We start from the raw sequence: 14808 nt of genomic DNA on the forward strand, positions 1-14808 counted from the left end.
TAAGATTATAAAGGTAGTCAAAGAATATAATATTATGTTGAGAGACATCAGACTAAGGGATATAGGGAGAGAGAGTAAATTGACATAATAATGAGATATACAAGAAAAATACATAGTGCCTTTGCCATACAAATCAATAAGAAATTGACTTTTGCTTATATGTACGACTAAAAAAGAAATAATAATTTTTTGATATATAGGGCGTAATGTAATGTTACACTTATGTACTAGATAACATATTAAAAAAATTATAATAAGAAAATAAGTAAAATTCACAGTAATTGACTTAACATTGAATATTGCACAAAAGTTAAATGTGTGAAACAATATGTCTGTATATGCATGGATTGACAGTTTAGAGATGGGATTAAGGTGTAAATAGTAATTTAAAGATTTTAATGTATTTTTGAACGCTACCTTAATTGATAATTTTATACTGACACAAATCTGGCGAGCTAACAAAATTAAGAACAAAAAATTTTTGTTATGTCAGTTTCAGTACGTATACGATAGCGAGAAGATCCGTGTTCCTTGCGCACGAAGATATTTCCGTCCCGAGTCCATACGTATTTCCACTGTAAACGTGAAGCTTCTGCACGGGCCTGATAGAAGAGTTGTCGGTTGGTGCGGGTAAGTCGCTCGTTGATATAGATGGGAGAAGTGTTGTCATTACTAAACACCAGATCAATCCCACTATAAAGGCGAAAGTTTAAGAGTATGTTGATTACTTCTTCACGCTCCAACGGCTGGGCCAATTTTGATGAAATTTGGTATCGAGGTAGCTTATATCTTGGATTAACCTCTTGATTCGAGCGAACGCATCGATCGATCGAACTTTTCTTAAAACCATCGAAAAAGATTGAAGAAAATCTATGAAGTGAACTTTTAATGCGTGAGAATTGGGCCCAGCTGTACTCACATATTGGCCTTCAGGAAATTCTCCAGCTCCCTGACCTTGGCCCTGATCTCAGCAAAGAACTTGCTCCTAGTTTCGTCCTGTTCTTTCTTCAGTTTATATGTCGCCACGTGCTCCTTAACGTTGTAAATGAACAGATCTGAAAGACATGAAAACATTAAAAAACCTCAGTACTCAGAACCCAGTTTGCAATCGTTAAAACCGGCAATGGGCCAACGTGGGTCAGGGTTCGAGAGTTTTCGCCTTTTTTTTTAAATAAATAAATAAATATATTAGGGCAAAACACACAGATTGAGCTAGCCCCAAATTATGTTCGAGACTTGTGTAATGTGATACTAACTCAACGATACTATATAATATAGATAAAAATCCAAGACTCGGGCCAATCAGAAAAAGATTATGTTTCCATCATGATCCGACCAGGGATCGAACCCGGGACCTCTCGGTTCAGTGACAAGAACTTTACCACTGCGCCACCGAGGATATATTATATGTATACTGTATTAGGATATTTAGACAAAATAGGTACTAGAATCAGATACCTACCTTCGTATCTGTTTGGCATTTCAGCCGCTAAAGCGAAAGTTCTAGAACTTTCGCTCTGCAGATCCAACATGGAGCGAGCTGCGCGCACGCAGACACAAGAGCCATCTATTATCTTGGGTAGTTTCACTGATACTTGGATGGCGGGGAAGGTTAGTTCCACTGGTTCTCTGAAAACGAGCAAGATAGATAATATTATTTATTTATATCACGAAATACAAACAATAAATAAATATATAAGGACAAATCACACAGATTGAGCTAGCTCCAAAGTAAGTTCGAAACTTGTGTTATGACTTGTGTGACTTGTTGTGACTATGTGTTATTGGCTACCTATATATAGCTTCCAATCGTAAACGCACCGTATGCGCGATCTAGACTTGTTAGCTTTTGTCGTGAGTCGATCATAGCGCCATCTATCCCTAGAGTTGTGGATTATTTGTGTGTCTTGTATATTCGTTGCGTTTGGTCGGCTTTCGTATCTGCGGCGTTGTGCATGTGGCATAATGGTAGATGTCGCCACAGAGGTTTAGCAAGCTTCAAGTTTTATGTTTTTTTTTAATACCTTAGAGTTCTTACTCACCTCTCAGGCTCCACAGGTCGTATTTTCCTTGTGGGCATCCTAACAGCGACCCAGATGTTTAGTTTGAGGCCCTTAAACTCCCTCTCGTAGGTCGCCAGCTTGATAGAGTGGAACTTCAGCCGTTTCTCTAAATCTCGGAGAAGAGTGTATGAGGCTAGCTGAATGGCCTGGGACAGGGACTCGCGAAGGGCTAACCGAACCTGAAGGTGAAGGCAATAGATCATTTTTATCCTCATCGTACTGAAATTTGGTACACGGGTAGAATATAACCTGGAATAACACATAGGGTAAATTTTATCGCGAAATTCCCACGGGAGCGAAGCTAGTATATTATAAAATGAAGTGGCGACTTCAAATACGTTCCGGAAGTGGCGACTTCAAATGCGTACCTAAAAAAGGCCTCTACCGCAAATTAATAATAAGATTTTCAGATTTGAAATTTAGTGTAATACTTACAGAAAATTTCTTTAGGCAAAGAAAAAATTAAAAAACAAAAACAAAGAGGGAGTGAAGGGACACTAGAAATGTGTTTTTACTAGCAATGTGTTAACAAGACAACACTTATTCTTAGTATAAAATACGCATATCTGTATTTTATACTAAGAAAAGTGTTGCCTTGTGTAAGTTCAAGCCAATATGTATCTAAACATACTTCATTATACCCCTGTGCTTGCAATGGCGTGTACTGTCGCGAATTCGCCACGAACTCTTCGAGCATCTCCAGCATCTGGAACAAATAATCTATTATTAATTGATCTAAAATATACATACCTATATCATCATTTCTCTAATTTAGTGATGCGACTTTCCCAAATTCCCATACTCAACGTGACTCGACACCGTAGGAACTGTTTCCCGGGACAAATATTATATAATTTGATACTTTTCTTTTTAATTGATGGTTATGGGTCTGCTGATGGCTTTTTGTTAATTTATGTTTAAAACTCGAGTTTCCATCAACAGTCCCACAACCATAAATTTTTACGAAACGCAATGCAACTCAGTTCAATTTAGGAGTCTAAAATGAATCGCATTCTTACTAAAAAATAAGTCGATGATACGAATTTGCGATGCAGATCAGTTTAGGTCGCAAAGTACTTATATCGCGTTACGAGAGGATGGTATGTTAAGCCCCCTTATGTATGGCTGCAATTACGTTTTGTTATTAACAATAATTGTTATTAACAAATAAAATTATGGCAACTTTTAAAGAACATTTACGTCACTAGTAAAAAAAAACAGTTGTGAAAACTGTCCTGTAATTTTCATAACTGTTGTTTTTTTACTAGCGACGTAAATGATTTCCGCTTCTGCTAATAGGGATATTAATGGTGTGTCAGTGGTCTGTTAATTAATCTACCATGACAAGTATAAATTATACCTTTAAATTTAAGTTTATCTCATTGTTTTGTCCATATTTTATGTGCGATCGATTTTTACTTTTACTAAAGAAACTTCTAGAGCAATTGTTGAAAACAGACAGTTTTCCAAAGAAGAAATAGCCGTTTTCACCGGTAAAGCTTCAATACACCGTCTGTCTAGCTCGTTATCATCACAGACGCCCCTGTCAACGTTGTTCTGCCACAGATGGAGGTATGTGTTCATTTGTGTCACCACCCGCGCGTCAGGTAGGCCGTCGCAGCGGAGATATTGTTGCCACTGGAATATATAATATATACATATAATAAAACTGTAAATTGACTATGTTTTTACAAAGATATATCCCATTTGTGCCCTAAAATACAGATTATACAACAATTCTTCCAGTAAGTTCGAGACTTATGTGGTATGGGACACTAAATTAAAGTAAGTACTATATATTTTTTATCAAATACACATGTAGATGATTATCTAAGGATCAGTTTAATTAGAAAAAATAATAGATAAAATAAATTAATATTGTTTCTCATGTAACTTCATTTGTATTCTACTTAGAAAATATCCCATCAAGAAGAACTCATGAAATAGAAAAAGATATTGCAATTAAATAAAAAAACTGAATAAAAAAATCTTATATGGTGATGAGTGGAAAGGGTATCAGAAGTAACAAGTGACGTAATAAATATGAGTGGACCTAAAATGGAACCTTGAGGTATACCATATTACTAGCTAGCTCCTAATTAGAGTGGCTTTATAACCTCTTGTTGACATTACACATTTATTTCGATCTGAATGTCGATCTTGGCTCTCATTTCACATTTATATATATGTTTTTGTTGAGTATCTTACTTTTCTTATCGATTTTTGATTTGATTTAACCTTAATATTGAATGAGAGAGGTGTGTAAAATTATTTGTGTGTGTCTTTACCTCTGCATTCAACTGTTTCTTGTTTAGGTATTCGAATTTCTGTTTCTCGAATTCTGTAAAAATACAAATTAATTAAATAATTCATCTATCCTGATCTGATCTATCCTGATTGATATAAAATAAATCATAAACTAATTATTCTCATGTTTCTTTCATCTTATGCAAAATATATCTTTTCGAGCGTTATTACACAAAATATATCTTTTCGAGCGTTGTAGATAGCTCCAAAATAAATTCTAGGTTTTAGAGATTTCTGTTATCTAGTATCGATATCACTATTATCCGCAACACTAGTTACGCACTAGCTTTTCATTATGATTTCCTCAATTTCCTTTTCTCTCATCCTATTAGAATATAAACATAACATTTTAAAGATTTGAGTTTGAATTTATGACCTAACTGATGTCAGTTGTCTGTGTTCTCTCGTTGGTTACCTATCAGCTGTCAAGACAATTTTTCTCATAGTCTCTTCATACGACATCCATGGGAGGAGTTCTCCTGTATCAGGATCATAAGTTTACGCTCCAATCCTTCAATAGTCCTCATCATCTTGATCAACTGCAGCCCTTCGTGACGCACTGCTGGGCGTAGGCCTCCTTCCGTCTCCGCCAACCATCTCTGTCCTGGGCCATCCTTATCCAGTTGTTGCCAGCAATTTCCTTTACATCGTCAACCCATCTATCTGCCGGATGTCCTACGCTCCGTTAGACAAAATTAAACACAAACAATATGTGGTCATACTTATTGGAATTTTATCACTTAACTTGTCGAGTGCGGATGCTCAGATCTGCATAAGAATGTTTCGTTTAACTGTTGTCGTCTTGTGTTCATGCATATGAGGCGTTAACGGAGACTTACTTGAAAACAGGTTGCATGCCTTCTGCAGTATATCCCTCCTTATTTCTTGCTCCTCGTTGTCTTTCGCCATCAGCTCCGCCCGCTCTCTGGCGGCGGCTGCGCGTTTTTCTTTTGCACCAGCCAGGATTGCTTGTCTATGGATTTAAAAAAATATATATTAACCAGTAACCATAGAACTTCACCGACAAGAGCGACGTTCTTAAATGATGATCACGAACCATGTCACTCTCCAACTTTCCATCTAGGAAAGTCTTTGAATCTTCACATCAAAACTTATATTATGAAATGAGATTTTCTCATTTTGTTATCTTATAAATTTTTTGTTTGTTATCTCTCTCTTCACGCTCTATCAAATCGACCAACCTTCTAGAAATTTCGCATGCGTACTTTAAAGTATGGAGAAGGACACGGCACCTGCATCATCACGGAAAAATAACATCACTATATTGTGGTATACACACTTGTCTCATTACGATGGGAACTATAAGGGTAAGGGTAGGAAAAGGATGGGAACTAACTTTTCTGCCTCCTTTTCCGCCCGCCACTGCTCTATTCTTTCCACCAGCCATGCTTCCCTCTCTTTTTTATTCATTTTCTTCCAGTTTTTAGGCTGTGAATTGTACCTTTAAATTAGTTTCAATTAAATTTGATTTCAATTAAAATTGTCAAAATTTTTTTTGAAATATAAGTTACTACTATAGTCTATCTGTACTGTAAAAATAATCAATTCTTTGAACTTGGCTAGTTGCACTACCGCGTGTTTCCTTTACTAATTCAACGTAGAATATTTTAGCTGTGCACAATATCAATTGCATTATGCGTGTATATTGTTTTAGATAAGGATAAATATTTCGGTTTAAAAATTTAAGTCATTAACGAACTTATGTTTTCGAATTTGATACTGTTTAAAATTGATTTACTTTCTCGTTTTCTGTGAGTGTACTCATTCCTGTGACAAATTATTTATTTCATAATATTTCGTTTATTCCACACACTTATTATATTTTATATAAGCACATTAATTAGGCTAAAATGAGAATTTTCTCTCTATACATTTCTGTCAACGTCACAAGACTGAATAAGGTGCAATACTGAAAAATATAACAAATCATATGATGTATGTTTTGCGTGTTCTAACTCAACACAACATGTTTAAAATTGATTTATTCGGTCGTTAACGACTGGGAAATGTTTTCTTTTCATGTTTCAGTGCAAAGTTGATAGGTGACGGCGGAAAACATGCATTCGTTAATACGATGACCTGCTTAAAAGTTTGAAGCAGGTCGAGAAAATAAAAAAAGAGTTGATATTTTAAACATAATTAAAAAAGTCGATAATACATTTTTAAACCCTGAAAGAATTATTAACTCATTTGTTAAATCAGTTCTTAATATTATTGACAATCTGTATTGTATTGTTAATTATTATTCTAATTTTGTCGAGACTCAAAAAGTAATTCGCGACTTTGGTTTAGCAAGGATGGATGATGATGGAAGGCGATGGAGGATTATAAGGAATTAAGGATTAAGAAACATATTATTCCATATGCCAGCTGTGGGCGTAAAATAAATAAAAATTATATATATTACAGACTGTCAAGAAAGCGAAGAAACAAACCGCTTTTAGAACAAAACTTTTTGCCATTGCAATACCAAATAGAATGTCGACTCCACACTGTCTCCGAACTGAGACAGATGTCGACGCGAATGCGCGAACATTGCGTCGTATCCTTTTCTTTACCACAATGAAAGATCAGCAATGTGATACCGAATTCGCCAAAGTTCGCCAAGTAAAGAGAAATCTTAGGCGACAGTGTGAAGTCGACAGAATCGGTAAGATTGGTTGATAAGCTCCTGTGCTGTCAGCCAACAGGAACCGCGGCCACAATTTTCTTCACAGACTGTACAAATATACGTTCCTTAAAAATGTTCGTGTTAATGGTTTTAATGTCACCTTTTCAAAATCAGGTATCTCTTCTTTCGGCTCTTTGTCCTTCTTGCCTTTCTTACCCTTCTTCTTTTTGGGAGCTTCTTCTTCTTCTACAGGTTTTGCTTGTTCCTCTGCATCAAATGTTTTATTTGTTTAAATAGTTACAAATACTCCTGCAATGACGTTCACTTCATCAGTTCTCTTATTTTTTTTTATGAAGGTTCTGCTACTCTTTCTGTATTTACAAAAAATCAACGTCGATCGAAGTTTTTCGTTTGTAAATTTGGGGATAATTGATGAAGTGAACTTCGATTCTGTGAGAATCGGGCCTCAGGTTCGAATCCTACGTATGACACACAAATCTATATACCAATCTCATATTGCTTCTGGTGAAGGAAATCCTAGTAAGATAACCTACACTCTAGTTGATGATTTACAGTTAACTATTAATAAATTACTGCGTGAAAAAGGCAATGGCAAATCACACCATGAATTCACAGATATTGTGTGTTACTTTCCTCATAATGGCCACGGTCCTCAGCCTTGTGGAGTAAAAAGGGAAAGAGACTATTAGAAAGAGAGAGATAATTTTGAAAAATGTTATGTTACTGACCAGCGAGGGATTCCTCAGACCAATTGAAGAGCTCGCTCGTGTCTTTCACCACCACCTGACATCAGAAAAACGATCTAGATTCAGATATCTTTTTTGAACTTGCCTTACCATTCGAGCGCGCGTCTAGATAAACAGAGTAGGCAATCATCAGCTTTTGCGAGGCTTTCAGCAACGCGAATGTTTCGTGATTTATTTACTAAAATATATATACATAAAATTTGAAACACAATTTTGAATTATATTAGACATACAAAGAGCACTGATATTTTTTCTTATAATATCAGTGTCATTCTCTCACTGGAGCGTCTCTTTCTGACCTTGTCAACTACCCTATTACTTGAGACAACATATGCAAATAATAAGGTTAATATTCACCTCACTAGCTACCTTCCCCTTTTTCCCCTTTTTGGGTTTCTTCTTGACTGGTTCTATGGAAAATGACAAAGTACATATTAATACAAGTTTTTACAAAAATTACATTTTCGCCACAAGCTTTTATTGTCGTCAGAGAGATCTTGTGGCATTTAACGCCTGACAAAAACCCACGTCCATGCTGTAAACCGTTGTACATAAGTATATAGGAGATAACATGTATAACATGTAGGAGAAATCTTGCACGATTTGATTACAGACAACGGGACAGGCGAAACTAAATACAATAACTATAACTAAACGCCTGTCACATAAATTGCGCACATTAATCATGATTAGGGTGCTTCTTTATCTATGGACAAATCACACTAATTGAGTTATCCCCAAAATACTGGAAGTATTATTACAATCTGTGCCCAAAGTAATTTTGAGATTTTTCCCATGTTGACTTGACCGGGGTTCGAACCCGGGACGTCCATTATAGCCGTCTGGCATGATGACCAACAGGCAACAGAGGTCGACAAATTCAAATTTGCCTTAACTACAATAGTTTTTTAACACAAACACAATTTTATAAGTAAAAATTCGGTAGATATCTATTTGTAAATGCATTTCTACAACAACAATATTAGTAAGTGTAGTTAAAACGTCACTTATTGATCCACTTACCTTTCACGATAAAAATAAAAACCTACAAGTATTCGTATTTTAATCTCGCTTGAACATGATACGCCTTGATCGTTGCTATAGCAATGTTTTATCGATGCGAAATGTTGTGTGCATGTTGTATAGGCATTTGTGTGCATAATTATTATTATTATCAGTAAGTTTGGGGCTTGGCCGTTTTGATACTTTCACGTAGATTTCATTGGCATTCGTTATCTTATTCCTAGAGTAACGAAACGGCCAAACCACAAGTTTTAACTAGAATGTAGAGTATGTGAAGTTAGGTCTGGTAAAGTTAGGCCGCATATATCAAGAATCTTGGCTCTACATGAGATCTGACCACTTGTTCATACATTTTGATTAAAGCGTAGAGTTCGTGATGCACACTAGACTCGTCTTGGCAACATTTTTACATGAAAGTATTTTTTTTTTTATTTTATGGCTCCATCGTTCGCCAAAACGATGATTTTGCCAACGTCAAAGTTGAGATTGAGACGGAATATAATATGTTAGACAATTTAGCTCACTAGTGTGTATGTCGCATACTTGTCACGTTTACGTTGAAATCGTTTAAATCTTTAGGAAAAGCGGAAGTAGGTGATACCAAGATTTGATGATATACAGCTGAAACTGAATAAATGCTTGCAAAAATGGTAATAAATTAATAATGGCAATTGTCATTGTATGCGTATTCAAATTCAAAATTCTTTATTCAATTTAGGATGATACACTTATTGACGTCAAAAAATTACTTAAACTAAGACTACTGCCGACTTCCAAAGCGCAGGTGAAGAAGACCAGAACAAACTTCACCGCAGCCTTTTCTCCAAGGACGTCAATTAACAAATGAAGGTCTTATGTATTTTAAACATGTGTTATTTGCACAATAAAGATATTACAAACTGGTTATGATACCTTCAGGCGGCGGAGGCAGCTCCTCAAAGGACGCGCTGGTGTAAGATGTGTCTGTGAACTGGATTTCCTCCGGTTCAGGTTCCAGCTCAGTGATCTGAACCACCTCCTCTGGTTCGGGCTCTGAAACCAGTTTTTATAATGCATACTATCCATATCAATCCTACTTCTACCAACTAATTCTAATATTGTAAATGCGAAATTTTGTGAGGATGTACGTGTGTGTGTTTGTTTGTTACAAAATGTACTCGACAGATTCTTATCAAATTTGGTACACGTGTAGAATATAACCTGGAATAACACATAGGCCACATGGAATAACGCATTTATAATATTAGTACGATATTAGCCATAATTTCTAAATCCGAAATAATACACACCTGGTGGCGGTTCATCCTGTAACAAAAAGTAAATTATATATTTTTTTATTTAGTATAAGAAATACGTACGCAGGGTATTTTTTATAACTTTAATAATATGCTCAGTAAATGGAATACAATAAATTCCAAGAAACAAACGGTGAAGTGAAAACGAAAAGTTTTGTCTTTGTTTCTTCGTACTAGGTCATCTGCAAGATACACAAGACGCCCGCCTCTGGATCGAAAGGTCCCAGGTTTGAATCCTATTCATGCCACATGAGTTTGTATATCAATTGACTAGTCTGATAATAGTTTTCATAGTCCACCACCCGCTTCCGGTGAGGAAACCTACACACTGGTTGATTATTAACTTGTGTGTGAAATGGAGAAGGCAATGGCAAATCACAAATAATGTTTGTGTGTGTTTCATGTAATGACCACGACGAGCCATGAGGAAATATGACTTTGAAGATAGGTCAACTGATCAGCTAATTTTGCATGGGAGATTGATTTGTATGATTGGTACAATTTTGTATGATTGTTGTATATCAGCTGCCTAGTCTGTGTCCCTTAGTGGCATAATACGACAATGAATGACTCTTAGATATTCTGGGGCGGAACCACACGCAACTGAAGTATGATATTGTAGAAAAACAATGTGAAAAAACAAATTGTTACCTTCTTTCTTTTATCCTTCCCTTTCCCCATTTTAGAAATAAATTATCAAAACAGAAAAGTCGCTAAAAAACCACACAAATTATTAAAATAGAAAAACACTTAGTAAATAACTGAAACGTCAACGTCTTATGAGATCGCATCGCAAACACAGAATAAAAAAAATGGATATTTCGTTTAAAAAGTATTCATTAAAAAGTATCTGTTCAATATAAATATATCTACTCAAAAGTACCTATTTAATCCGTGTGCGCCCATACCATAGATTATTGAAATGTAAAAAAAATATTGACGGCAAAGCAATGGAAGTAGGTACTTGGTACACAAATACCTAAGTACTAAGTCATGGGCAAAACATAATTGGCTGGCCACATTTGCAGGATGCAGGAGGAATGTGGGCTAGAATCGGAGATTTAAAATCATAAGCAATGTTTTTATATCTGTGGCTATTCTAGCCACAGATGGGTCAAATTCAAATTCAAATTCAAATTATTTATTCAGAAATTAGACCTTCACAGACACTTTTTCACGTCAATTTATATTAATTAGTTATTTCTCACAAGCTACAAACTACTGGCATTTCGGAACGACCACTGTTGAGAAGAAATGCCGAAAGAAACTGATTTGAACAGTGTTCCCTATTATGCCAGAAGAGCTTACCATAATTGTTTCTTACAATTGTCCCTGCTGGCTGGAGACGAAATAGTGTCCCCCCGAACAAGATGCTTGGACGATTTAAATGCGATGGATAAAAACTGAAGGAGTTACGCAATGGTCAGGAATGGATGGTGAAATAGACGGGAGGCATTTGCCCAGCAGTGGGACACCACGGGCTATTAAAAAAATGGCCCATAGTAAGATTTAAACCGGTATGAAAAATAACGGTTTTTAACGGTATCTACCGGTATTATAATTATGGCATATTGAAACTTTATGCCGAAAATCGCAACTAATATTATAAATGCGATAGTGAGTTTGTTTGTTAAACGTTCACGCGTTATCTACTCAACCGATCTTCTTGAAATTTCCGCATATGTATGACTAAGAGTATGGAAAAGAATATAGGGTACCTTTCAAACGGGAAAAAAACTAGTTCCCGTGGGATTTGCGAAAAACCTATATTGTATTATAAGTGGCGCCAAATACAAAAAGAAGTAAATGACGCTGTGTGATTTTCAATTCAACTATACCATTTTAATACAAACTTCACCGCAGCGTGTTCTCCGAGGACATCAAATTAACAACAGGTTCTAAAATCGTCATCTATTACGGACATTGATTTACAGACAGACAGACAGACATGGAAGTCACGAACGACTAACCTTCAGGTAATCGTGACTATAATAAATGAATACTGGATTCTCATCACCGCGGCGTGTGGTTCCGTCCTAGAATAGGACCAATATATATCTAAAAGGACACACAGCCTAGGCATTTGATAGACAACAATAGAATTCACAAGGAGGGTCGACGTCAGGCAGGCGGCCGGTTGTAAAATCACAGCCGAATGTCCAAATACTAAGGGAAGAACCAGAAGGTCTACCACGAAACATATAAACACGTAGCACGTTACCAACGTCCACATGCTGTCTCTATTTCGTTTTTTGTATATGCATTGTGTAAAAAAAGTGAGGACGTGTGGACGCAACGACGTGCTACGTGTTTATGTTTCATGGTAGCCCCCCAGAACAGTATAATTAACCAGTTGTTCGCCGCGAACTTAGAACCTCGCGAACACAATAATTTTTTTTCATGAGATGATTACAAAACGACTTAACCGATTTTGTTGCACCAGTCCTTATAAACTCTATTGATAGATCCTATATACCTTCTAAAGTTCATCAAAATCAGACCAACAATTCGAAAGTTATTGCGTTAAAAACATACATACAAAAAATATATTTTTGCCCCAAGTTGATTTGTAGACAATAATGCGTACGGCCCCCTCAATCACGCTCATAACTTCAGCTGAAACGTAATTGAACCGCGACCGTATCGGTTTTAGAGGTCGGCGTAAAAATAAACTTTTAAATTTGGAAGATTCAGCTGTTATTTCACGATCAGCTACCTGCCTGACGTCCCTTTGGGAATGCTATCGTTGCATATCAGATGCCAAGTCTATGTTTCACTATGCCTACACTAGATATACATGCACGGGTGGTAGAATAGTGCTATTCAAGGGCGGGAACCGCACGCCGTGACACGTCTCAAATAAATCAATAACTGTACATTGATATAAGTGATTTTTTTAGTTCAATAAATGCAAAACCAAGTTACAAAGTATGGCTGTCCACTCACATTGTATTGTGAGTAGGTATATTTTAATGTGCTGAATAATATTTAAGGGGGAGTGTAACCTAACTATTAATAATAAAACAAGAAAAAGCACGAAAATAATTATAATATTTACATTCTTACTTTACAATGTTATTATACTTTAATCTTATAACAAAGCCAGTACCCTTACATATTATAAAACAAGGTCCAATGCCGCGTCTGTCTGTCTGTTCGCGATAAACTCAAAAACTGATGGATTTTCATGCGGTTTTCACCAATAGGATAGTGTGATTCCAAAGGAAGGTTTAGGATTTTACACGTGCGAAACCGGAAAGGGCCGCCAGTATACTATAATCCATACTAATATTGTAAATGCGAAAGTCTGTCTGTCTGTTTCGCTATCAAGGTGAAATCACGATTTTGATGAAATTTGGTATGCATCTATTTGAAGAACTCCGTTCAAAAATAGGCTAATTTTTTTTTTTCAAAAATCATCCCCCAATCGACTATAAGGTGGGTGATGGTTTGTAAGAGAATCATGTTTATTCTACTTTCGCAGAGACATTCACGCAGGCGAAGGCGCGGGCAAATTCTAGTTAATATTTCAAGAAGGCTTTTTAAAATAATTTATTCAGAAATTAAACCTTCACATGCACTTTTTCACGTCATATTCTAAATTAAATATACAATTTACTAAAGCTACAAAGTGCAAGCATTTCGGAACGACCACTATATATTTTATCTAAAAATTCCCACGGGAGCGAAACCCCGGGCAACATCTAGTATTATTATAAAGAGGTAAGCGTTTTTTGGGTTAGGTTGAGTTTATATGTTTGAGGCGGGTAATCTCCGAAACTACCGAACCGATTTCGTAAATTCTTTCACCATTTGAAAAGTACATTATCCAAGATAGCTATAGGCTATATTTTATCTCAAATTTCCCACGGGCGCGAAGCCCCGGGCAACATTTAGTTATAGATAAAATAAATATATAGGTAGATTGGTATACAATTAACCAAAATACTTAATAAACATAGCAACGCCAGTAAGGAAAATTAATCAACAAAATCATGAACTTCTATAAGGCCGTTATCTAATTATTTAACAATGGCAAGCCATTAAAGATATTTGAGATCGTCTGTGGTAATATATAGCAACTATTACAGGCACGCTAAGGTTAAATAACTAGTTCAAGTGAATTAAACGGGGTTACAAGAGTAACTGCAGTCATTTTTATGAGATATTGTTTGTGATTTTCTTCTTTATACCAATAATTATTTGTACAATACTATGAATTGATTTCGTCGATCTCGTGGCCGTCACGCCGGACTGCTACATTGGAGGTCCCGGGTTCGATTCCCGGTCAGATCAAGATGGAAATTATCTTTTTCAGATTGACCTGGGTCTTGGATGTTTATCTATATAAGTATGTATATGTTATAGAATATAGTATCGTTGGTTTAGTATCCCGTAACACTAGTTTCGAACTTACTTTGGGGCTAGCTTTATGACACAATTTAAAATTCATATCAAGGTTTTCTCTTACAGCTCTATAATTAAATATTTATATTAAAAAATCCATTAATTGTAAAAGTGATTCGTATTTTTTATTTGTAGTTTTAAAATTATCAGTTTTTATTTTTAGTGTTTAATTATTACCAGCATGGATTTTAGATACAAATTTTTTAAATTGTCATTTATATTTATGTTGTTAATAAAAATACTAGTAAATATTGCTAATTAAATAAGGCTTAATCAACTATTTCTATTTGGAACATATTCTCACGGCATAGACA

At 35.7% G+C, this 14808-nt stretch overlaps 1 protein-coding gene across 2 annotated transcripts in view; it reads right to left on the minus strand.

Moving 5' to 3' along the window:
• The window catches only part of LOC128681839 (dynein axonemal intermediate chain 7 homolog), a 45238-nt gene extending 34366 nt beyond the window's left edge, over positions 1-10872 (minus strand). For both annotated transcript variants that reach the window (XM_053766062.2, XM_053766063.1), the window contains exons 1-14: positions 10739-10872; positions 10082-10097; positions 9705-9824; positions 8127-8179; positions 7752-7806; positions 7163-7269; positions 5728-5819; positions 5210-5343; positions 4352-4404; positions 3555-3701; positions 2695-2769; positions 2043-2242; positions 1463-1629; positions 920-1055 (exon numbers count right to left, since the gene is read on the minus strand). In XM_053766062.2, the coding sequence (XP_053622037.1) occupies positions 920-1055; positions 1463-1629; positions 2043-2242; positions 2695-2769; positions 3555-3701; positions 4352-4404; positions 5210-5343; positions 5728-5819; positions 7163-7269; positions 7752-7806; positions 8127-8179; positions 9705-9824; positions 10082-10097; positions 10739-10768 (1385 nt within the window). In that variant the 5' untranslated portion in view covers positions 10769-10872. The remainder of the gene's footprint in view (positions 1-919; positions 1056-1462; positions 1630-2042; positions 2243-2694; positions 2770-3554; positions 3702-4351; positions 4405-5209; positions 5344-5727; positions 5820-7162; positions 7270-7751; positions 7807-8126; positions 8180-9704; positions 9825-10081; positions 10098-10738) is intronic.
• Positions 10873-14808: the final 3936 nt, after the last annotated feature.

This window comes from Plodia interpunctella, chromosome 28, assembly GCF_027563975.2.
Source record: "Plodia interpunctella isolate USDA-ARS_2022_Savannah chromosome 28, ilPloInte3.2, whole genome shotgun sequence".
Taxonomy (NCBI): domain Eukaryota; kingdom Metazoa; phylum Arthropoda; class Insecta; order Lepidoptera; family Pyralidae; genus Plodia; species Plodia interpunctella.